Genomic DNA, 23637 nt, shown 5'->3' with positions numbered 1-23637 from the left:
TTTTTTTCAAGTGAATGCAATAATACCTACGCTTCCGTAGAAAAGAGAAAGAGAACCGAGGAAGAAGAAGAAGAAAAGGAGGGCAGGAAAGAAAAGGGGGAAGGCCGTTCTATCGCTGTCCAACAGCAACCTCTATTGGCCAATGAAAAGCCCTAACGCCACTTTTTGTTCTCCAAAAATATACCCAGGACAACATTATTTACCCCCTGAACTTCAACTGGCAGTTCCCCCCCAGAATGATTAACTCTTTTATTTTTTACATTAATATATATATATTCTTATAAATATATATAGAGATATATATATAATTATATAGATATATAATATGGCCCTTATTGAAGAAAAACATGAGTTTCACATTGACACGTTGAAAGTACCATAATCTCTATATAGCCAAGTAGAAAGTGTTTCAGTGTTCAAGTGAGCTGGCAGCAGTCGGTTCACTCATTCAACAAGTAACAAAACATCTAGAGAAACTTCTCTCTCTCCTCCTCTTCCACTTTTTCCTGAGTAAAATACTTTTTAAACCTTGTAACAGACAGACAACCACTTCCACCAGGTTTTTGTTTTGTCTTTTTTCCTGTTTTCTTTTTTTTTTTTTTTTTGCTATTTCCATTCTGGGCTATTCCCTGCCATTACTTCCTGTTTCATGTTTACAGTTGTAAAGTTGATTGCTCAAAACACTTCAGCTCATTGGATAAGAAAACAAAAAAAAAAAAAAAATACATAAAGACGTCCGGCGCTACTCTTAACTAACGCTTTTACTTTCAGTTCATGATTAATGACTCAACCTAATGTCACTAATAATAAAACAGTCAATACATATTTAACTTAAAAAAAAAAAAAAAAGGAAATTGCATTTGCGAGGAGCCTTGCAGGCGTATTGTATTGGGAGAGGAGTGGGCACAGAAACATCAGTATATTTAAAATAAAGATGTCACTTTAAAAAAAACAAAAAATAACAATAATAATATTAATATTAATAATAACAATAATAATAATAATAAAATAGGAGCACTAAAAAATATTAAAACAAGAACATCGGCTTGAAGGACAGTGTGTCCTCCTCCTCCTCCTCCTCATCTGTAGCTTTGGCTTGTTGGAGTTTTGGAACCGGTACTGACTGGCTCATTGACATCAGATAACAAACTGCTAAACCCTGAGAATTCGCTCACAGGCGTCCGTATCCTGTGATCCACCTCGCCAACGCCGCCGCCGCCGCCAACGCCGCCGCCAACGCCGCCGCCAACGCCGTTAGAGTCCGTGCCGCCGCCGTAGGAGAGGCCGCGGCCGTCCGACTTGAAGCCGAACGCCTGAGCAAAGTTTTCGATCTGGTACGGCGACGAGGGCGCCAGAGCATAGACCAGCGTCGTCGTCGCCGTGCCGTTCTTCAGCAGCGGCAACGGCGCCGACAGCGATGGCGCCGATAGCGGTAGCGACGGCGGCGGTAACGGCGGCTCCTTCTCCGTGTGGTGGTGGTGATGATAGGAGGAAGAGGAGGTGGAGGAGGAAGAGGAGGAGGAGTGCTGCTCGGTGAGCTCCTGAGACGGTGTGAGCTGCTGGTGATGATGCTGCTGCTGCTGATGATGATGATGCGACGGCGGCGTTTCCAAGTGGAAGACGTGCTGCGGCGAGGAGCTCGTCAGCATCGCAAAGTGAGACTTTGGCACGGAGGAAGAAGGCAGCGAGGGCGACGCCGCCGCCGCCTGGCCGAACCCGCCGCCGCCGCAGTCCAGCGGGGACGTGGTGGTGGTAGTGTAGATGTTCTTGTCGGCGTAGAGCGGGCTGCTGCTGCTGCCGTTGCTGCTGTCGGTGGCGTGCGAGGAGGCGACGCCGCCGACGCCGAACGGGAAACCGACGCTGTGGCTGGTTCGCTCCAGCGCCTGCAGCAGGAAGCGCGAGTACTCGTGCATCATCACCGTCTTGTCTCCGGGCGGACTCACGCCGCCGCCGTCGTCCGCGGACACTGTGGTCAGCTCCACGTGCTGGTTGTGGTCGCCGCCGATGTCGAAGTGGACGTCGTCATCGTCGTGGTGATGGTGATGGTGATGATGATGCGAGCCGCCGGCGTCGGGCTTCTGGGCGTAGTGGTCCAGGAGGCTCTGCAGGACTTCGTCCGGGATCCCCGACTTGTCGAGGTCCAGCACGCCGCCACCGCCGCCGCCGCCGCCGGTCGCCACGACGCCCTGGATCACCGAGGGCTGCGAGGACAGATGGACCACGCCCACGTCGTACTCGTTGCTCCCGGCGACGACGGGCCCCTGCTGCGGCGGCGGCGGTGGCGGTGTTGTGTTGTTCGCCGCGTGAAGGTAGCGCCGCTTCTTCAGGAACTGCATGGCGTCGTCGTAGTTACTGCTATTGCTGCTGGTTACGGCGCCGACTTTGGGCCCGTTGCCCTGCATGAGCCCGAGTCCGTCCAGGCCGCTCGCCGCCGCTACCACCTGCTGCTGCTGCTGCTGCTGCTGCTGCTGCTGCTGCTGCTGCTGCTGCTGCTCCTTGGCCATGGCGGCCTTGCGGTTCGCCTTCTTGAACGCCATCTTTGGAGCGCGGCCCTGGTGCATGCTGGGACCCGGCCCGTTCCCGGAGGACGACGACACCGTCTGGAAGGGGTGGAGAAAAAAATCGATTCACATGAGTATTGCAATATTTTTTATCAAAACAAAAAATCAATAGTTTATAGATAAAATATATAGTTTTTTCTTTTTTTTGAACCGCCACCTTACCGTGGTGGCCCCGCGACCCAATGCCCGGACAACGACTCTGGCTTTAGGGACATGGAATGTCACCTCGCTGGGGGGGAAAGAGCCTGAGCTCGTGCGGGAGGTTGAGAGGTACCGACTAGAGATAGTCTGTCTCACCTCCACGCACAGCCTGGGCTCTGGAACCCAACTCCTTGAGAGAGGTTGGACTCTCTTCCACTCTGGAGTTGCCCACGGCGAGAGGCGGCCCCCCAGCTCAGCCGCCATGTGTTGGAGTTCTCTCCACTGAACGAGAGGGTCGCTTCCCTGCGCCTTCGGGTCGGGGATAGGTCTCTCACTGTTGTCTCTGCCTACGGGCCGAACAGCAGTGCAGAGTACCCGGCCTTCCTGGAGGCCCTGGGAGGAGTGCTGGAAAGTGCTCCAACTGGGGACTCCATCGTTCTGCTGGGGGACTTCAACGCCCACTAGGCAGCGACAGTGTTACCTGGAGAGGTGTGATTGGGAGGAACGGCCTCCCCGATCTGAACCCGAGTGGTGTTTTGTTATTGGACTTCTGTGCTAGCCACAGTTTGTCCATAACGAACACCATGTCCGAGCATAAGGGTGTCCATCAGTGCACGTGGCACCAGGACACCCTAGGCCGGAGGTCAATGATCGACTTTGTAGTCGTGTCATCTGACCTCCGGCCGTATGTCTTGAACACTTGGGTGAAGAGAGGGGCTGAGCTGTCAACTGATCACCACCTGGTGGTGAGTTGGATCCGCTGGCAGGGGAGGAAGCTGGTCAGACTTGGCAGACCTAAGCGTATCGTGAGGGTCTGCTGGGAACGTCTGGCAGAATCCCCTGTCAGGGAGGTCTTCAACTCCCACCTCCGGGAGAGCTTTGACCAGATTCCGAGGGAGGCCGGAGACATTGAGTCTGAATGGACCATGTTCTCCACTTCCATTGTTGACGCGGCCATCCGGAGCTGTGACCGTAATGTCTCCGGTGCCTGTCGCGGCGGCAATCCCCGAACCCGGTGGTGGACACCGGAAGTAAGGGATGCCGTCAAGTTAAAGAAGGAGTCCTACCGAGCCTGGCTAGCTCGGGGGACCCCCGAGGCAGCTGACGGGTACCGGCAGGCCAAGCGGACGGCAGCCCGGGCGGTCGCGGAAGCAAAAACTCGGGTCTGGGAAAAGTTCGGGGAGGCCATGGAGGAGGACTACCGGTCGGCCTCGAGGAAGTTCTGGCAAATCATCCGACGCCTCAGGAGGGGGAAGCAGTGCTCCTCCAACACTGATTACAGTGGAGGAGGGGAGCTGTTGACCTAGACTGGGGATATTGTCGGACGGTGGAAGGAATACTTCGAGGATCTCCTAAATCCCACTGACACGCCTTCCATTGAGGAAGCAGAGGCTGAGGACTCAGAGGTCGATTCATTCATCACCCAAGCTGAAGTCACTGAGGTAGTCCGGTAGCTCCTCAGTGGCAAGGCACCGGGGGTGGATGAGATCCGCCCTGAGTACCTCAAGTCTCTGGATGTTGCGGGGCTGTCGTGGCTGACACGCCTCTGCAGCATCGCGTGGCAGTCGGGGACAGTGCCTCTGGACTGGCAGACCGGGGTGGTGGTCCCTCTCTTAGGGGGACCGGAGGGTGTGTTCCAACTACCGGGGGATCACACTCCTCAGCCTCCCGGGGAAAGTCTATTCCAGGGTGCTGGAGAGGAGAATTTGGCCGATAGTCGAACCTCGGATTCAGGAGGAACAATGCGGTTTTCGTCCTGGCCGTGGAACACTGGACCAGCTCTACACCCTCCGCAGGGTGCTCGAGGGTGCATGGGAGTTTGCCCAACCAGTCCATATGTGCTTTGTGGACTTGGAGAAGGCTTTCGACCGTGTCCCACGTGGCATCCTGTGGGAGGTGCTCCGGGAGTATGGGGTCGAAGGCCCTCTGCTGAGGGCTGTACAGTCCCTGTATGACCGGAGCAGGAGCTTGGTTCGCATTGCCGGCAGTAAGTCAGACCTGTTCCCAGTGCGTGTTGGACTCCGGCAGGGCTGCCCTTTGTCACCGGTTCTGTTCATTATTTTTATGGACAGAATTTCTCGGCGCAGCCAAGGGCCGGAGGGGGTACGGTTCGGGAGCCACCTGATTTCATCTCTGCTTTTTACAGATGATGTGGTCTTGTTGGCTCCCTCGAGCCAGGACCTTCAGCATGCACTGGGGCGGTTTGCAGCCGAGTGTGAAGCAGCTGGGATGAGAATCAGCACCTCTAAGTCCGAGGCCATGGTTCTCGACCGGAAAAAGGTGGTTTGCACCCTCCAGGTCAGGGGAGAGTTCCTGCCTCAGGTGGAGGAATTTAAGTATCTTGGGGTCTTGTTCACGAGTGAGGGGAGAACGGAGCGCGAGATTGACAGGCGGATCGGTGCAGCGGCCGCAGTAATGCGGTTGTTGTATCGGTCCGTCGTGGTGAAGAAGGAGCTGAGCCGAAAGGCGAAGCTCTCAATTTACCGGTCAATCTACGTTCCCACCCTCACCTATGGTCATGAACTCTGGGTCATGACTGAAAGAACGGGATCCCGGATACAAACGGCCGAAATGAGTTTCCTCCGCAGGGTGGCGGGGCGCTCCCTTAGAGAGAGGGTGAGGAGCTCTGTCACCCGGGAGGAGCTCGGACTAGAGCCGCTGCTCCTCCACATCGAGAGGAGCCAGCTGAGGTGGCTCGGGCATCTGTATCGGATGCCCCCTGGACGCCTCCCTCGGGAGGTGTTCCGGGCATGTCCCACCGGGAGGAGGCCCCGAGGAAGACCCAGGACACGCTGGAATGACTATGTCACTCGGCTGGCCTGGGAACGCCTTGGGGTCCCCCCGGAAGAGCTGGAGGAAGTGTCCGGGGAGAGGGAAGTCTGGGGATCCCTGCTCCGACTGCTGCCCCCGCGACCCGGACTCGGACACAGCGGATGAAAATGGATGGATAGTTGTTTTTTTTTAAATCACTTTTTTTAAATTTATTTATATTTATATTTATATATATATATATATATATATATATATATATATATATATATATATATATATATATATATATATATATATATATATATATATATATATATATATATATATATATATATGGAGCTGCTCCATATATATATATACATACACAACAGTTAGTTCCGACCGGTCCAAACCGAGCAATTTGATTGGACAAGAGACGTTCCATAGTGCTGATATACAGTATAACAGCACTGGGACTTTTTACATACATAATCACTCCGCTGTTCAGCTGGACAGGAGCTAAGTCAGAGCTACGCTCCCCATACAGGAGCTGCTCCATCTCTCTGCTGCTACTACAGTTATAAACGGACCTGAACATTAAAACCTGGACCTGACCTGGTCCGTCTAAACCCGGCTGGAAAAAAATCACCGCGGGGCTCTACGTTTTGACGGCAATGTGTTTTGATATTAGCGTCAGCTGTTGTTAGCCACGTAGCTCAGCTACTTAGCTTCAGCTGTGTTTATATTGATTACATAGCAGATAAACAAATGTAATACGGTATCGATAACGTCTCTGTATGTCTTCACGCTGGTCCTGTTGCTCCGGTGCTAATCAGACACGGGCTCCGAACCAGAACCAGCACTGGAAGCAGCTCGGTGGAAAAGCTTGTAGCTAGTAGCAAGCTAGTATGAAATGTTTACATGTTGCCTGGCAACAGCCTTGTCTCCCTTCCAGTTGCGGAACTATTTCTGTTGGCGGAGCCAAATAAATGATTAAATAAACAAACAAACAAATCATAATCTCTTGTAGTTTATTACTGTTCTAAAATGCGCTCGTAGCACTGTTGTATAAAAGCAATATCACACTCGAGGTCGTGCTGTTGTACTGTATATCAGCACGGTGTGATTATCTGCGGCACTCGGCCTGCGGCCTCGTGCCTACGACCGAATCACAGCCGTGCTGATATATTATTATATTATTATATATATATTTTTTTTTTAATATATGTATATATATTGGTTTTTTTATATCTTTTTCAAAAATCGATTTTTTTTTTTTTTACATTGTGCAATGTGCATTTGTTTGCCTTTTTTTACATACAGAGTACAGGTTTTGAAAAGGGTTTAAGTCCACTTTATAATGGAGTATGTTCATTTATAGGCTCCTACAGTATTTGGGTGAAGATAAATGTTCAAATGTAGCAGTTTACCTCAGTCTATATCTCATTTTGTCAGAAAGGTTTCAGAAGCCTGTTTTTTCTATACTCTTTTATTTTTGCCTCTTTTATGCAGTCCAGGCTTTTCAAAAGAGAGTATATATATATATATATATATATATATATATACACTCTCATATCGCATATCGTCCCAGCCCTACCGTCTGGTTCTCCATGGAGTATTCGTGGATGCCGTAGTCGTGGATGTGTGGCGGCGGCTGCTGCAGCGACGGCGGCTGAGGAACCCTTCCTCCTCCTCCTCCTCCTCCGTCCGCCGCCGCCTTCTTCTTCCGGCGCTCGCCACCCTCGCCACAGTTTTTGGACTTGCCCCTCTTCCTGCCGCCGCTGCCGGTGTTTCCCTGAGTGATTCCGTAGCTGCCGTGTCCCATCATGTCGACACATCCCAGGTCGATCATCCCGGCGTCCAGACCCTTCTTCATGGCGTCTCCACAGGTTCGCTTGTGCTTCAGCAGCCGGTCCGTCCTCGAAAAATACTGAAGGAAACAAACAACGGACAGAGTTTTAAAACAAAATACTTTAAAGATGAAGGAAAAAACAAAAACTGAATTCTGACCATTTGTTAGATGCAAAATACTAATCTTTTATTTTCTTAATATTTATTTTTGTCCGCTTTTATTTTGAAGAAAGATTTCATCCTTTTCTTTTTGCTTTAGGAGTTTTAGGAGCTGACAATCAAAAAAATATATATATATATATAGTTTTATTCTTACCCAAGCTCTTATTTTTGTTTTTACATTGAAGAGGTTTTGTTTGGATTGATTTGATACAAAAGTTATTCCATAATCTCCCCGACCTGCAGAACAGAAAGATTCAGGAGAGTCCACGCACTTTTACTTTGCATTCATATCATTTTAGGTTATTTATTCACTCTGTGTGCATCTTCTATTTTCTCACATGTTCTTGTAAGCTGCTGGACAACTTGAATTTCCCTCCTGGAGGAAGAATAAAGTATTTTTCTGTTCTATTTGTTTCTTTGATTGTGATAACTGTCACGTTGGGTAATTCCTCTCCTGCAGCTTTGTCTCTTCATTGAGAATTTTTGCATAGATGAAGTCATGCAGCCTCGTATCAGCAGCACGTTGCACCTCCGTGATAAACTGTGACATCTGAACAAAGAATGAACTGAACTGAACTTTCATCCAACTGCTTCTCCTGTTTGGATAATTTCACTGTCTTTTTTAAAGTTATGTTGTTTTTTTGGCACCAGGTGACAGTGAACGCATCATTTCCATTGTCAGAAGCACAAACTGGTCTGTTTGGGTGCATCACTTATTACAGACATCCTGAAATGTCTCCTCCAGCTCCACATGATCACATGTTTCCTGGTAGGGAGGAGGGACTTACACGTAGATATTGATTGACAGCTACAGCAGCCAATAGCACCAAACTCCCAAGCTATAGCTAACAGGGTCAGGTTGCTATGTGGACTGGAAGAGTTTAACATAAACATTTGAGAAACTGATTTAAATTAGATGCAAAATGAGGACGAGTGCAGGAGGAGGAGGAGTCATCGAACGTCATGAATTTAAGTTTGAACAATGAAGGGAATAATGCCGTTATAAATAAACAGCATTATTAACGGCACTACTTTTTTTCAGTAACAGTAATCAAAAAAGTTACAACTACACTGTTGTAATGTAATGTGCTATATACACATTGTTTTTTCAGACCATGAACTGATCAGAGAAAAGCTGTTTATCAATGAACGGGGGGTTTAGGGAGGACGAGTCAGAGTAATTTGACATATTTGAGCATTTTCTTTTTCTTTTCTTTTATAATGTAGTAAAGCAGGAAAACACACATGTTTTAACTCTCTTTTCTTTATCATTCTGGTTTCCTGCGTGTCGAGGCAGCTCAGGTGTGTGTGGTTGTTGCTCCACAACAACAATCAGCCTCCAGGTGAACACAGGTCAACACATCACATCACATGATTCAACGCTGCAACGTTTCCTCAAAATAACTATAATTATCTTCAACACTTCCCTCCTGATGTTGCTCAGGTTTTGACATGACATTGCATTGTGTGTGTGTGCATGTGTGTCCACTCACCTGTTGGCAGGTCTCACACCTGTACGGCTTCTCCCCGCTGTGCGTCCTCTTGTGTCGCTCCATGTGATACTTCTGGATGAATCGCATGTTGCACTGGTCGCAGCTGAATGGCTTCTCTCCTGTCACCACACAAAACACACACACAACACAACCCGAGGTTCGTTATCTCTAATCAAAAACACACAAACACACGCGATGACTCAACAGATTGCATCATGCGGCCGTTAGGAGCCGTTGAATCTCTCACCACTGTGGATTTTCTCGTGTCGCTGCAGCAGATACTTCTGGATGAAACTCATGTTGCACTGGCTGCACCTGAAGGGTCGTTCACCTGAAACACACACACACAGTCAGTGCATGTGCAGAATAACACGCAACCACCTGAACAATGCGGTGCAATGCAATCCAGTGCAATAATAACAACAATAATCACCATTTTATTGATCTGTGACGAACACACGCACACTTTCTCATTTCAGCAGCGTGTTGCACGACTATTGCAGCCGATTGCATTGTGTTTTATTTCCCAGGTGTTCAAAAACCACCATCTTTTATTCTCTCTGTTGCCCGTGGAAACAAAATCCAGACTCACAGAGAGAGAGAAAACTGAAGAAATTATCAAATCTAACTTCAGGCGCCAAACTGAAAGATGATTAAAACGCTCCTGTGCAGCAGTTAAAGTTAATGTTAGGTGTAAAAAGAGAACAAATAATAATAATAAAAAGTTAAAACCACCACAGTCTGAATGTGTGAATGAATAAATAATAAAGTGACAGATGTTGCACAACCTTTTAAAAATCTATTTCAACACATCTCAGAAACAGGAATTACGTTATCAACTGAATTATCATGATTGTTGTTGTGACTCATCAAAAAACAAAAAAACCCAGACAAGAACGGACAGAACCCAACGCAACGGTGCGTGGTAATGGTAATAATCTGATCATCAACCAGGTCGAAGCTTCAATTTATCTACGTGCATTTTTTTATTTTCATAAACACTCCAGATTGAACTGCAGTTATCAGAGTTAATTTCCCCTCGAGACATTTAAAAATAATAGAATAGACGAATAGAATCAAACAAAAGCGCCTGTGTTTTTAATTGCACTTGTGTTTTTGTAATGGCCTGATTGTTTTCCATTTGTAACCCACTGTTTATTTTAATTTATTGTTTGTAATTGGTCTTTTGTACTGTAATAATTGTATCTTGACGTTGTGTTGTTGACCTCTCGCCCCGCGTGCAAATGAGATCTCGATCTCAATGGGTCTTACCTGGTTAGATAAAGGTTTAATAAAGATAATAATAATAATGATAATAATAAAAGAACAGTGTTAAAGCAGCGTGTTTAATTTAATAAAACCATATCTAGGATTGCTCAGTCCTGCAGCTGCCACACATTTACACCGTCATGACTCAGTTTATTCTAACCTGGATAACAGGACGCTGCATCTCAACATCATTTAGTCTGAAGAGGAAGTCGATCTAAATGTTTTGCAATGCACACAACTGGACGGAGCAGCGATCCAGAAAACATGTCAACACATGTGTTCGTTGTAGTTTTTGCAGGAGTTCTGCAGGTTGTGCAAATAAAATAAAATCTGAGAGTGTCTGGAAGTCTACAGGCACTCGATCAACGTTACGATAGCTGCTCTTCAGTGGCCAACCGGCTGCATGTTAAAGGGATAGTTCAACATTTTGGCAAATTGGCCCATTGCCATAATCGCTATAGTCATAGCAGTAGGTTTGTTACCTTTATTTGTCGGTGTAAGCTAATTTTAGAACGGAGGAGCGGAGCGGCAGCCTGCTCGGAGCTACGCTATGGAGGCTAAAGGAATTTCTTGGTTTCCCTCATCAAACTCATCAAATACACAACCCAAAACTCCAAAACGCTTTCGTGGACAAGTTGTGACCTGCACATTCACCACGCTATGAGATAATAATGGAACGTCACGAAACGGAGCCGTTTTCAAGGTAAATACAGGGTAAATACAGTCTGCTTGCTGAAAAACTGTCCCTGAAGGCAACGTGCATCAGCGGTTTCGCATGAATTTCCCTCTAAAACAACTCTGTGTGGTAACGTTGTGTTATTATCTCATAGCGTGGTGAATGTGCAGGTCACAACTTGTCCACAACAGCCTTTTGGAGTTGTTGGGTTGTGTATTTCATGAGTTTGATGAGGAAAACCAAGAAATCCCATGAGCCTCCGTAGCGTAGCTCTGAGCAGCTCGCGGCTCTGCTCCGCCGTTCTAAAAACTAAAAAAGCAATTTGCCTGGTAAAATAAAGGTTAAATAAATAAATAAAATAAAAACAGCTTGCACCGACAATTAAAGGTAACGAACCTACTGCTATGACTATAGGGATTATGGCAATGGGCCAATTTGCCAAAGTGTTGAACTATCCCTTTAACAAAAGCTGCTGGACGTTGTTCGCATTAAGCCCGTTTTTAAAAAAACAACACAAGTATTGGACGGGACTCGGTATCGGACATCCCTAGTTTCATCGCAGCATGAGAAGTTGCAGCTCGGCGCTCGTCCTCTGAGGAGAAGAGCTGACGTTCAGTTATTTCTCTTTCACACAGAAACGTCTCTGAGGGAGGAAGCTGAATTAACTGTACGAGCTGTGATCACCACAAACCGACGGCGTCAGCGTTTTGCCTCCTCGGGCCGATGGGGGAAAAAAAAAAAGAAAAAAGGAAAGAAATCTAAACCCGTTTTTAAAACCCCACAGGAGAAATATGACGGAGAAAATGAGGAGGAGGAGGAGGGAAAAGAAATGAGGACGATGTGGAGGAATAGGAGGAGAAAGAAGAGGACAAGGAAGAAATGAGGATGATGATGAGGAGAAGGAGAAGAGGAGGACGAAGAGGAGGAGGAGGAGAAAGAAGAGGATGAGGAGGGGAAGGAGGAGAAGGAAGAAATGATGATGATGAGAAGGAGAAGAGGAGGAGGAGGAATGGGGGAGTAGGAGGAAGAAATTAGGCAGAAGAGGAGGAAGAAGATGAGGAGGATTTGGGAGGAGGAGGAAACGAGAAGGATGAGGAGAAAGAAGGGAAGGGAGAGGCGGAGGAAGAAATGAAGATGAAGAGGAAAAGTGGAGAATGGGGGGGAGGAAGAAATGAGTCAGAAGAGAAGGAGAAGAGGGGGATGAAGAAACAAGATGGATGAGGAGGAAGAGGAGGAGAAAGAAGGGAAGGAAGAGGAGGATGAAGAGGAAGAGGAGGATGAAGGGGAGGAGGAGGAAGGGGATAAGGAGGAGGAAGAGGAAGAAGAGGAGGAGAAAGAAGGGAAGGAAGATGAGGAGGAGGAAGGGAAGGATGAAGAGGAGGAGGGAGAAGGGGAGGAGGAGGAGGAGAAAGAACAGGGTGAAGAGGAGGAGGAAGAGGAAGAAGAAGAGGATGAAGAGGAAGAGGAGGAAGAAGAAGAGGAAGAAGAGGAAGAGGAGGAGGAAGGGAAGAGGAAGAGGAGGAAGAAGAGGAGGAGGAAGAAGAGGAGGCCTCCTGACCTGTGTGGATGAGGACGTGTCTGCGGAGGTGGTAGGAGCTCCTGAAGGAGGCGCTGCAGTGTTCACAGATGTGAGGTTTGTTTCCTGGAGACAAACTTCCTCCTTCTGCATCCAGCAGCAGAGACTGAGACAGAGAGAGAGCAATAAATCAATAAATAATTGATCAATTATTGGTAAAACAATAAAATAAAGATGTTTTTTTTTTACAGTTGTTGAGGATCAATTGTGTAAAAAATCAATAATTGTTTAGTTATTGGTAAAATAATAAAATGAAATTGTTTTTTACAGTTGTTGAGGATGACTTGTGTAATAAATCAATAAATAATAGTTGAGTTATTGGTAAAGTAATAAAATAAAGATGGTTTTTACTGTTGTTGAGGATTTATTGTGTAATAAATCAATAAATAATAGAGTTATTGGTAAAATAATAAAATAAAGATGGTTTTTACAGTTGTCGAGTATTTATTGTGTAATAAATCAATAAATAATAGTCGAGTTATTGGTAAAATAATAAAATAAAGATGTTTTTTACACTTGTCGAGGATTTATTGTGTAATAAATCAATACATAATTGTTCAGTTATTGGTAAAATAATAAAATAAAGATGATTTATTAGACAATTGATCCTCAACAACTGTAAAAACCAACGAGTAATCGTTCAGTAATTGATAAAATAATAAAATAAAGATGGTTTTTACAGTTGTCGAGGATCAATTGTGTAATAAACCAATACATAATTGTTCAGTTATTGGTAAAATAATAAAATAAAGATGGTTTTCTACAGTTGTTGAGGATGAATGAATGAATAAATGAATGTGTGATGACAAACCTTGGCCTCGCTCCTCTTCTTCCTGGGTTTACCCTCCTGTCCGTCACCGTTCGACCTTCGGCCTTTCCTCCCGCTGGGCTCCTTTCCTAACTGACTCGGCAGCTGTGAGGACGACAAAGGGACAGAGAGGGGGGAGAGGAGGGAGAGGGAGAGGGGGAGGAGAGGGGGAGAGGCGTGAGAGTGGGGACACACCAGGAAACCACTTCACTGTCTGATGACGTGTTGAAAATATCACACACACACGTTTGTTTCTACTCAAAACAAACTAACAAACAGATGAAACAAAGAAGAAGGCGACGATGCAGTTGTTGTCTGAGGCTCCGGATAATAAAATAAAATTTACGACTCCTTTATGGAGCAGCGGCGTTTCTAAACAAAGACGTACTCAAACATCTCACCACAACTACAAAAATAACAACAACTAAAACACATTCACCATCAGAACTTCAGCTCAAAGAAACTCTGAAGGGTTTTAATCCTGAACGGAGGAGAACAGACTCTTCATCCCTCCTTTTTATTCCTCTGTTTACCTTCCTCTCTCTCTCTTTTTCTCTCTGCCATATGCTGCTGCTGCTGCTGCTGCTGCACCTGCTGCTGTTTGACAACCAGCTCAGTTTTGTTGTGGGTTAACAAACAAAAATAAAACCTTCCCAGGATAAAATAACAAGAGTTATACAAAACAAAACCAGCTGTGACCTCAGCGTTTTGAAAAAGTGCAACAATTTCAGAGGAGAATTTAAAAAAAAAAAAGAACCTACGTATGACTGTGACAGCTGCAGCGATTATTACCACAGAAATCAATCAACCATTTCAATAATCAATACACCATTCAGGTGACATTTATAAAAAAAAAAAAAAAGTATAAAAGCTGAACTCTCAATGGATCCTTGTAAAGTGAAACGGAGCCACAGCGATACGTCAATAAATTGATTGGCAGCAAAATAATTGGCGACCTCTTGGATCAAGTCATCATCATTTTTATGTCATTATTTAAAGCTGAATGCAAAACGCTATGATGAACTGAAGCTCTAACCTTCTTTATTTGTGAAAAAAAACAAAAAAAACAGCCGATATAATAATAATTTCACTTGATATTTGTCTGTTTTCTGGCGATTTGTCGACCAAACTATTTAATTTATGAAGGAAGTAAAAGGAAATCAATAAGTCTGTTGCGATAAACTAAAGTCATATAAACTCTAAATCTGTGGTTTGTGCACATTTTTAAAACGTGAAATTGTCCATTTAAGAGAAATAATTAAGCAAAGTCCCAGTGGAGACGACGAGCTGTTTAATTAAGGTAAAAAACCTGCACAGTTCCTCTTTAAAGCCAAATGCAAAACAGTTCAGGATGCTATTCTCAGTCGCACATGATGAACTGAAGCTCTAACCCTCTTTATTTGGGAAAAAAGAAAAGAAAAACAGGGAATTTAATAATTTCAACTTACATTTATCTGTTTTCTGGTGATTCGTTGACCAAACTATTTAATTTATTAAGGAAATAAAATGAAATCAATCGTCTGCTGCAGCCTCACAACTAAGAATAAACTGAACTCATATAAACTTTAATTTTTATCTGTGGTTGTTAAGGCTCTTTGTGCAGAGTTCAAACAAAAATTTTAAAAACATGAAATTGTCCATTTAAGAGAAATAATTCAGCAAAGTCTCAGTGGAGACGACAATTTTGCATAGTTCCTCTTTAAAGCTAAATGCAAAACAGTTCAGGACGCTATTCTCAGTCACATGTGATAAACTGAAGCTCTAGCCTAACCCTCTTTATTTGGGGAAAAATTTAATAATTTCACTTTATATTTATCTGTTTTCTGGTGATTGGTTGACCAAACTATTTAATTTATTAAGGAAATAAAATGAAATCAATCGTCTGCTGCAGCCTCACAAGTAAGAATAAAACTGAACTCATACAAACTTTAAATCTGTGGTTGTTAAGGCTCTTTGTGCAGAGTTCAAACAAAAATTTTAAAACATGAAATTGTCCATTTAAGAGAAATTATTCAGCAAAGTCTCGGTGAAGAAGACGAGACGAGAGTTAATCCTGCTTTCTTTCTTTCTTTCTGTTCCTTTTCTTTAACAGACTCCTTCCATCCACGGCCTCTGTTGACCTGCGACCGGCGGCCATTGTTTGAGGGGAGAGCGAGTGTGTGGACGTGTATTTTCTATTCTGAATGAACACAAAAGACGCCTGAAATGAATTGCGAGCTCAAACAAGACAGCTGTGTCCTCGCCAAGACGTTTTCATTCACGGCACGCCGCCGAGGCCCGATGACATCACCGCTCTAGCAGTACCCAGAGAGAGAGAGAAACAGCAGGAGGAGGAGGAGGAGGAGGAGGAGGAGGAGGCGCTCGTCTATATTTTCATTTCAAGCCGTCAGTAGATTTATGTCGACAGGCTCCTCCCCCCTCGGGCTGTAAAAATATGAACCGTCTGAAAACAGCACTGGGACAAATTCACTGAAAAATTCATTAATTAAAGGCAGAAAAAGTGAATAATGATGAATATTTCTGCTTTGAATAATAATATAACGCACACATTAGATCAATCTAGTTCTGTTTAACATCTGACGGCTGCTTTTTAATTTCAGTTTTTTCTTCTATATTAAATTTGATTTGATTTCATGAACCTGTTTTACCTAAAATATTGGAATAAAGTTGTATTTGTGTGTGTGTTTCTAGAGCTGCAAACGACAGATTGTCATTGATATTTTTATTATTTTCTAAATTAGTTAATTGATTCTTTTGTCTAAACACAACAAAACACTGAAAAACACCCATAAAGCCCAACGTGACATCAAAAGTCTTGTTTATAGATTCAATTTATTATAATAAAAGGACTCAAGTCTGATAACTACTTTATGCAGTGAAAACTACTTTTATAGTAAGTTTAAATGTGATAAATTATCTATATTGAAGCTAAATGTGTTGATATTTCACATTTATATTAGATATTTATAGGTGGTGAGAAAGTTGAACTTTCATTAGTTGATGTTCTGAGAGATGTAAATCATCTATAAGGATTATTTGTTGATTTATAGATTATTTAAAAAGCAAAAACATTACACCGGCAGGAATAAACAACATTTAATTATAAGTTATGGACATTAAGGATGAAGAAGAAACGGTCAAAAGCTTGAGGAAACTGTGACGAAACAGTTTTTTCCCTTCTTCATTTCCTGTTTGTTACAGATCAAACAACTGATCGATCTGAAAATAATAACTGGCACATTAACTAACGACTTGCAGCTCCAAACTTTCTGATTATTAATGGTCCCAAAAACCTTAAATAGCTATATTTTATATTTAATTACAGACTCATTTTCTTCAGATCTGAATCTCGAGTTTGATTTGATTAATTGATCGACAGGATAATTATTCCTGCTCTGTGATCGATTAGAAAAAGGGAAAGAGGGGGGAAATGTAAGTTTTTAAGGAGTGATTTATTCAGAGTCACAGAAGCTGCATTTCCATTGCAGGTTTTCGCAAATAAAAAGCGATATTTCTAAAATTTCAACAATTCCTATTTGCAGGTGTTTCCATTGAAATGTGTGTTTTGCGAATGAGCCTTAACCCTCGTAAAGTTTATCATCTATTGTTTGGTTATTCACACTGACATGTTATTGTTTGACATCAGCTTAGTTGAATGATTGGACCTCACTGGCCAAAGTTTTATTAAAATAACCCGGTTGGGTGGAAAGAAACAGTCTACGGTACGGGACGACTCAAACCAGACGGGAGAGCGAAGGGAAACAGAAAAACATGACCAACGGGTAATTTTTCAAGTGCGAAAAAAGTGTTTTCATTACACTTTGATATCGACACGTCTGGAATTAAAACACTTCATAAGAGCGTTAAAATGTTTCGGCGATATCTGAGAGGTTTTTAGAAAAGTAGGTGTTTCCATTAACATCTTTTAAAGCTGCATTTCCAGTCGTAATCAACGTTTACCTCAGATATCAGGTCACAGTTCATTTCATACCATCCATTCTCCCAACTGCAGCGTGTGGACGTTTATATTCGTTTTTGTTCAAGAATCTATCGTTTTTTCAATGTTCATTAATCGGCTCATTTTAAAATTGTTCTGTGGTCGCAAGTAACGTCCTTTTGACCATCGTTTAAATTTTTTAATTTGTTTTTCAATTTAATTTAAAGGGACAACGAGGAGTTTTGGAAAGCAAAGTGTTTTCATACTACATTTACCATGAGCCTCCGCGCGCACGGTGAAATTCTTGGACCGGCGCAAGACAGACGAAAGCGAACATTTGCCCAGAATGTTTTCAAATCAAGAATGAAAGTCGGGGGTCCGAAGACGATCAGATACCGTCGTAGTTCCGACCATAAACGGCGATTCGGCGGCGTTATTATCATGACTCGCCGGGCAGCGTCCGCGAAACCGAAAGTAAGGAAACGCTGGTCGGCTCGCCCAGCATTTCCGCCACTAATTAAAATAACGATAGAGACAAAACGATATATTGATCGAAAATAGGCCCATTAACAAGTGTGGGTAGCGTAGATTCATCCACATAAACGTGAGACTTTTTTTTATAACCAAATAGAAACTCCTCGTTGTCCCTTTAATTGAACAAAAACGTATATGTGACCCGTTCCATCAAAATGAGTCGGATGTCGCAACGTTCTATTTTTAGATAATCAGCTGATAACATGGAAAACCCATAGAAAATCAAAAAAATTGTTTTACCCTAATTTCAAAGCAATGACATTCAAAAACAATCTCCCAAAGTTTCACAGTCCAGATAATTGAGAAAAGGCACGTAAATGATGATTAAAGTTGACTTGCAACTTAAACTCTCTGACAATGAGTGCTGCTTCGGTGCAAAACATGAAATATCTTCTGAACCGTTCATGATAGAGACGAGCTGTAAACTGCATCTGAATCGCAGGATTCTCCGCTTTCCGACGGTCATTGAATGGAGCCTCTATGACGAGCAGGGACGGGTACAGAAACAGATGCTAAACCGAGTAGCACCGACGCTAACAGAGCGTAGCATCGATGCTAACAGAGCGTAGCATCGATGCTAACCCGAACGTACACGCTTGCACATGTTTTACAAAATGTCAACAAAACATGACAACTTCTGAACCGTTTATGATAGAAACGAGCTGTAAAAAGCATCTGAATTGTAAGATTCCCTGCTTTCCGAGGGTCATTGAATGCTGCCTCTATGACAACAAGGGACCGTATAGGGTGCGTGTAATAACGTGGTACAGGAACAGACGCCAGAGTCACTGGCAAAACTTTAACTGCTATTTTCTCAGGTTTTAGAACAGAATAAGAGAGTAGGAGATCGTAATTCAAATGGCCACATCTCGAAAACCATCAAATGTATGACTCTGACTATGGTATCATTTTAAAGCTTATTTTCTAATCTTTCCATTGATACCAAAATCTCAACTTTGAAATTTGGGTCACTGTGACTCATTTTGATGGATCGGGTCACATATAAACGTCCACACGCTGCAGTTGTGGAGAATGGATGGTATGAAATGAACTCATCATAGGTGACCTGATATCTGAGGTAAACATTGATTACGACTGGAAATGTAAATGCAATGAAGGGCATTTCCAGCGTGAAATGTAAATACCCTTCATTGCATTTCTAGAGGGAAACGGGAACGCACTGCGACCCACTGCTCTGCTCGGTCACCGTGGCGACGCTGTCAGATACTCACGCTGCCCATGTGGAGGTCGTGTCCCATCATCAGGCTCTGGTTGTTGCTGACCGTCACCTCCAGCAGCTCCGTGCTCTTGTTGCCGTGGCCGCCGGGGTAGAGCGGCAGCCGGTAGTCGTGCTCCGACAGCTTCTCCTGCTTGATGCCCATGGCGTGGACGTAGTCGCCCACTCCCACTCCCACGCCAACACAGCCCAAACTGCCGCCGCCACCGCCAAGAATGCTGCCACTTCCCAGGGCAACGTCCAGGCTGCAGTCGGGCGAGTCGCGCTCCTTCTTCAGGATCATCATCTCCTGCGGCGGCAGCTCGTGCATCACGGAGTGCGCGGCGGCGAGACGCGTGAAGCTGGTCACCGGCGGCAGGTGGCTGAACATGATCATACCGGGGCCGAAGTTAGAGTCCATGACGCCGCCGTTGACACCGCCGTTGATACCGCCGCCGCCGTTGGAGCGCAGGAATTCATTGCCTAGTTTGTCTTGAATGATGTTCATGGTGAAACAACGCCGGACAGGGCAGGAAAACTATGGGATGGCAATCAGTGTCATCCTGTAAGGAGGAGGGAGAGGAAGAGGAGAAAACAGGTGAGTGGAGGAAACACAACAACACACACAGTAGGGCTGCAACAAGAGATGCCCGGATCGGAAATTGGCTCCGATATTGACTAATTAGCTGAATCGGATATCGGATGAATGAGGCCGATCCTCCGATCCAGTAATTTCTTTTTTATTAATATCATACACAGCAATACAGTTACAGCGATTAAGTGTTATTTATTTATTTTTGCTGCTAATGTACACTTTGTTATTTGTTCATCAATAATATTAAGTACATTTATATCTGTGTTAATTTGTTACCTTTTTTTAACAAGGCTAAATGTTTGTCAAGCCTGATGCCTTCACTCACATGGCAAGGTATACGGTTCATTCACTCAACAGTAGTATCGGCCAGGTATCGGTATCGGATTGGATCGGTTCGGAAAAAAACTGGATCGGTGCATCTCTAGCTGCAACTAACAATTATTTTCATTTAGATTGATCTGTTTATTAAGGATTAATCAATTAGTTGTTTGGTCAATAAAATGTTGAAAAATGTCAAATCTGTCAATCAAATGTCTTGTTTTGTCCAAAAACTAAAGAGAAGCTCAGTTTATTGTTATAAAGGAACAAAGAAACCAGAAATATTCAGATTTAAGACACTGAAATCAGAGAATTTTGATTTTTTTTCGTTAAAAAACTACTCAAACTGATTATTAGATTATCAAAATAGTTGACGATCGATTTAATGGAAATCAGTGTCATCCTGGGAAGAAGAAGAGGAGGAGAAAACAGGTAACTGGAGGAAACACAATGGAGGATGCACACATAGTAGGGCTGCAACTAACGATTATTTTCATTATCGATTAATCAGTTGATGGTTTAACAATTAATCGATCAGTTGTTTGGTCAATAAAATGTTGAAAAATGTCAATCAAATGTCTTGTTTTATACACAAACCAAAGAGAGACTCAGTTTATTGTCATAAAGGAACAAAGAAACCAGAAATATTCAGATTTAAGAAGCTGAAATCAGAGAATTTGGACTTTTATTCTTGCAAAACTACTCAAACCGATTATTTGATTGTCAAAATAGTTGACGATTAATTTAATAATCGATTATTGTTCGATTAATTGATTCATTGTTGCAGCTCTGACACACACACACACAAATAACAACAACAATGATGGAGCCAGTTAAGCTCAAGTCTTGGGGAATCAGTGTCACGGCCTCTGATCTCACAACTGCAGCGCTTAGTCGGATTAAAACCGACGGTTTGTGGGTCAACAAAGGGCCACAGTCTGGCACCATCATCACCACGACAACCACGATGACGATGCTGATGATGGCGATGAGTTGCATCGTGTAAAGAAATTCACACACACACACTGACACAGATATACACACACACAGACACACGCACACAGTGGTTTACAGTGGGGAAAGGTCAGAATGAACCGCGGCTGTAGACACAACATGAGACGAGGAATGAGAGGATTGAAGTTGTGTGTTAATCTGTTTGATGGGCCTGTCTGACTCAGTCATCCTATTTGCATGAGCTTATCTGCCAATGAGAGAGCACACACACACACACATAACGTATGCACACACATATACACACATTACAAGCTGCATTAGAAAGACTGCTGGTGTAATTGTGAGGCTTGTGAATGAACACAAACGCTCTATAAATGATGCTCAGTGCTTATTATTATTATGTAATTATTATTAATTACTAAAGCTGCTGTTTTAAGAAGGTGATATTCAGAAATTAAAAATGTGCAATTTGGGAGAAATAGTCCTGTATTCTTGCATTTTTCCCCACCTTTCCACCACATGAACGACTCATCCAGCTACATGAGAGCTCAGATGTTGTTGCCAACTCCCTCAGCTAACACAAAAGCAAACTTTAAGAACAAATCACACACAAAAAAAACATAAGAGAGCACACACATACAGAAATATATACAAAACAAGCACATGAGAGCACTCACACACACACACATTTCAACCTGCATTAGAAAGACTGCAGTGTAATTATGAGGCTGGTGCATGAACACAAATGCTTTGTATTTGATGCTCAGTGCTTATTACTATTATTAAATAATAATAATTATTGATTATTAAAGCTTCTGCTATAACATGTTGGTATTCAAAAATGAAAAATGTGTATATAGTCCTGTATTCTTTCAGGTTTTTTCTACCTTTCCACCACATGAGAGCTGTGATGGTGTTGCTAACTCACTCAGCTAACACAAAAGCAAACTTTAAGAATAAAACACACATACACACACAAAATATAAACAAAAGAAGAGCATAACTTGAGCCACCCTAGGTTTTCTCTATTGTGTTCCTCTTCCTTTGCAGACAATAAAACCGTGTGAGTCCTTTTTGTGGTGAAAACTAACCTTGCCAAGCTTTTCAGTTCTGTGCAATTAGCCACCTAGCTCATCGTCAGGCTAAACCAGCTGCACTCTCTTGCATTGCATTGCATTGCATTGCAACGGGGCCCTTCTTCTCCTTCTCCTCCTTTGTGATGCAGGATCAAGCAATAATTAATATGGCCATGCAATAATAACAGCCGCCGCTGATGATGAAGACTAGAGACGGAGCGACCGAGAAACGTGAAGCCTGTCCCAGGGAGTCACAGAGAGAAAGTCCGAGCCTTTTCTTTTCTTTTTTTTATCTTTACCATCCAAAGATAAAAGTTAGTCGTGCACACTTTTTTTTGAGTCTGGAGATTAAAGATTAGCTAAGAGATTCAGTTGAAGATATCACCACCACCACACACACAGACACAGACACACGCCGCTTCACAACAACAAAAGAGACGCGGTTTGTCTTGTTGTCTTTTGTCCCACACCGACCTCAGCCGTTAGTTACTTCTCCTCCTCGGTTTCGTTTAACCGGCACAGTAACGGGGAATATACCGCAGCAAGATGACCCCATAAACAAACTAAACCCCCCCTCTGCCTCTGTCTACCCCCCCTCCTCCCGGTAGCTACAACTCCGGTGAACAATGATGCTTGTCCCAACGGCGGCTAGGCTAGGCTAGGCTAGGCTAACGTTAGCTGCTAACTAGCTGCGCTTTGTTGTCTACGAGGAGAGAAACTAACAAACGGAGCGACCTCCAGAAACCCCCCCAAAAAACAACTTTAACCCGCTGATTCGTCTTCGTCTTACCGGTGCAGCAGGAGCATGGCCCGCCTGCCGGTGTGGCTCGTGTAGTTAGCCCCCCTCAGCTCTCCGTGTCGACATCTAGAGCCAAAACATTGTTTCCCCGCAGCTGCTGGGCTCCTCCATCTTGGCTCCGCGCAGAGGATTCTGGGTCCGACCGACCGACTCCACCGGCACGAGCGGTCCCGTCCTGACTGGTGCTGCGTTCAAGACACCTCGGAAATCGGGTATTTTCCCGAACTGCACTCGGGAAAGTCGGAGAAAAAAAAAACGTAGGCTACTCCGACTTCTTCGAGAATCAGTTGTAAGACGTCACACAACAATCTGCACCCGTCAACAGTAAAACGTTAATTAAAATGCATTTAATTTGCATTTAATTGCCTTGCCTTGCCTTTAAATGCCGAAATAGGCCACATTGAAACGTTCTTTATAAAAATGATTTTGTTAAATTTATAGTGTTTTTATGCCTAGCTACGCGAAGCACTTTGAATATAAAGTTTTTCCCGGTCCGCTATGTTTTTGGTTAGCCTACTGAATGATTTGAGGTCCGAACTCGGAGTTTTCAACTGGGAGATTCAGAGTTCCGAGGTGTCTCGAACGCAGCATGAGCACGGGGCACAATGATAAGTAGCCTAGTATGTTAATTACAACATCAATTACATCCTCGTTATAACAACAACTACAATAATAAAAGAAAGTAGTTTCAAGAAAAAAATCTAACCACAGCTTTTAAGAAATTCTGAGTGAGGAAATAAATGTTTATGTTTAAACAACAGGAACTGCAAAAAAAAAAAAAAAAATCTAGCCTACCAATAAACATAAAGGAAATGCCTTTACACGTGGATTATCTAACAGTACAGTAGAAGCACAGTGACCCTTAGTCTAATAGAAAAAACACGTGGTGTGTGCTAGTCCTTTGTTTTACTTTTGCTTCT

General features: G+C 43.7%; 1 protein-coding gene across 1 annotated transcript; it reads right to left on the bottom strand.

Annotated features, from left to right (window-relative positions):
* Window positions 1-583: 583 nt before the first annotated feature.
* znf281a (zinc finger protein 281a) lies at window positions 584-22840 on the bottom strand. Its single transcript, XM_083977359.1, has 8 exons — window positions 22709-22840; window positions 18992-19538; window positions 13292-13393; window positions 12463-12586; window positions 9207-9290; window positions 8960-9078; window positions 7051-7383; window positions 584-2600 (listed from the first exon to the last, which is right to left on the bottom strand). Exons 2-8 carry the CDS (start codon window positions 19481-19483, stop codon window positions 1080-1082), a joined length of 2775 nt encoding a protein of 924 aa, XP_083833485.1. The 5' UTR covers window positions 19484-19538; window positions 22709-22840; the 3' UTR covers window positions 584-1079.
* Between the last annotated feature and the right edge of the window lie 797 nt (window positions 22841-23637).

The sequence above is a fragment of the Trachurus trachurus genome (genome assembly GCF_905171665.1).
Source record: "Trachurus trachurus genome assembly, chromosome: 8".
Lineage (NCBI taxonomy): Eukaryota > Metazoa > Chordata > Actinopteri > Carangiformes > Carangidae > Trachurus > Trachurus trachurus.
Note: the sequence above shows the minus strand (reverse complement) of the source record. Positions and strands in the feature narration are given on the sequence as shown.

Excerpts from the sequence above, each read along its gene's own strand:
- znf281a (XM_083977359.1), bottom strand. The coding sequence starts at position 19,483 with ATGAACATCATTCAAGACAAACTAGGCAATGAATTCCTGCGCTCCAAC. Across the intron at positions 9,291-12,462 it reads ACACGTCCTCATCCACACAG|GTGAACGACCCTTCAGGTGC; the intron begins GTCAGGAGGCCT and ends TGTGTGTTTCAG. Across the intron at positions 7,384-8,959 it reads GGTGTGAGACCTGCCAACAG|TATTTTTCGAGGACGGACCG; the intron begins GTGAGTGGACAC and ends TGTTTCCTTCAG.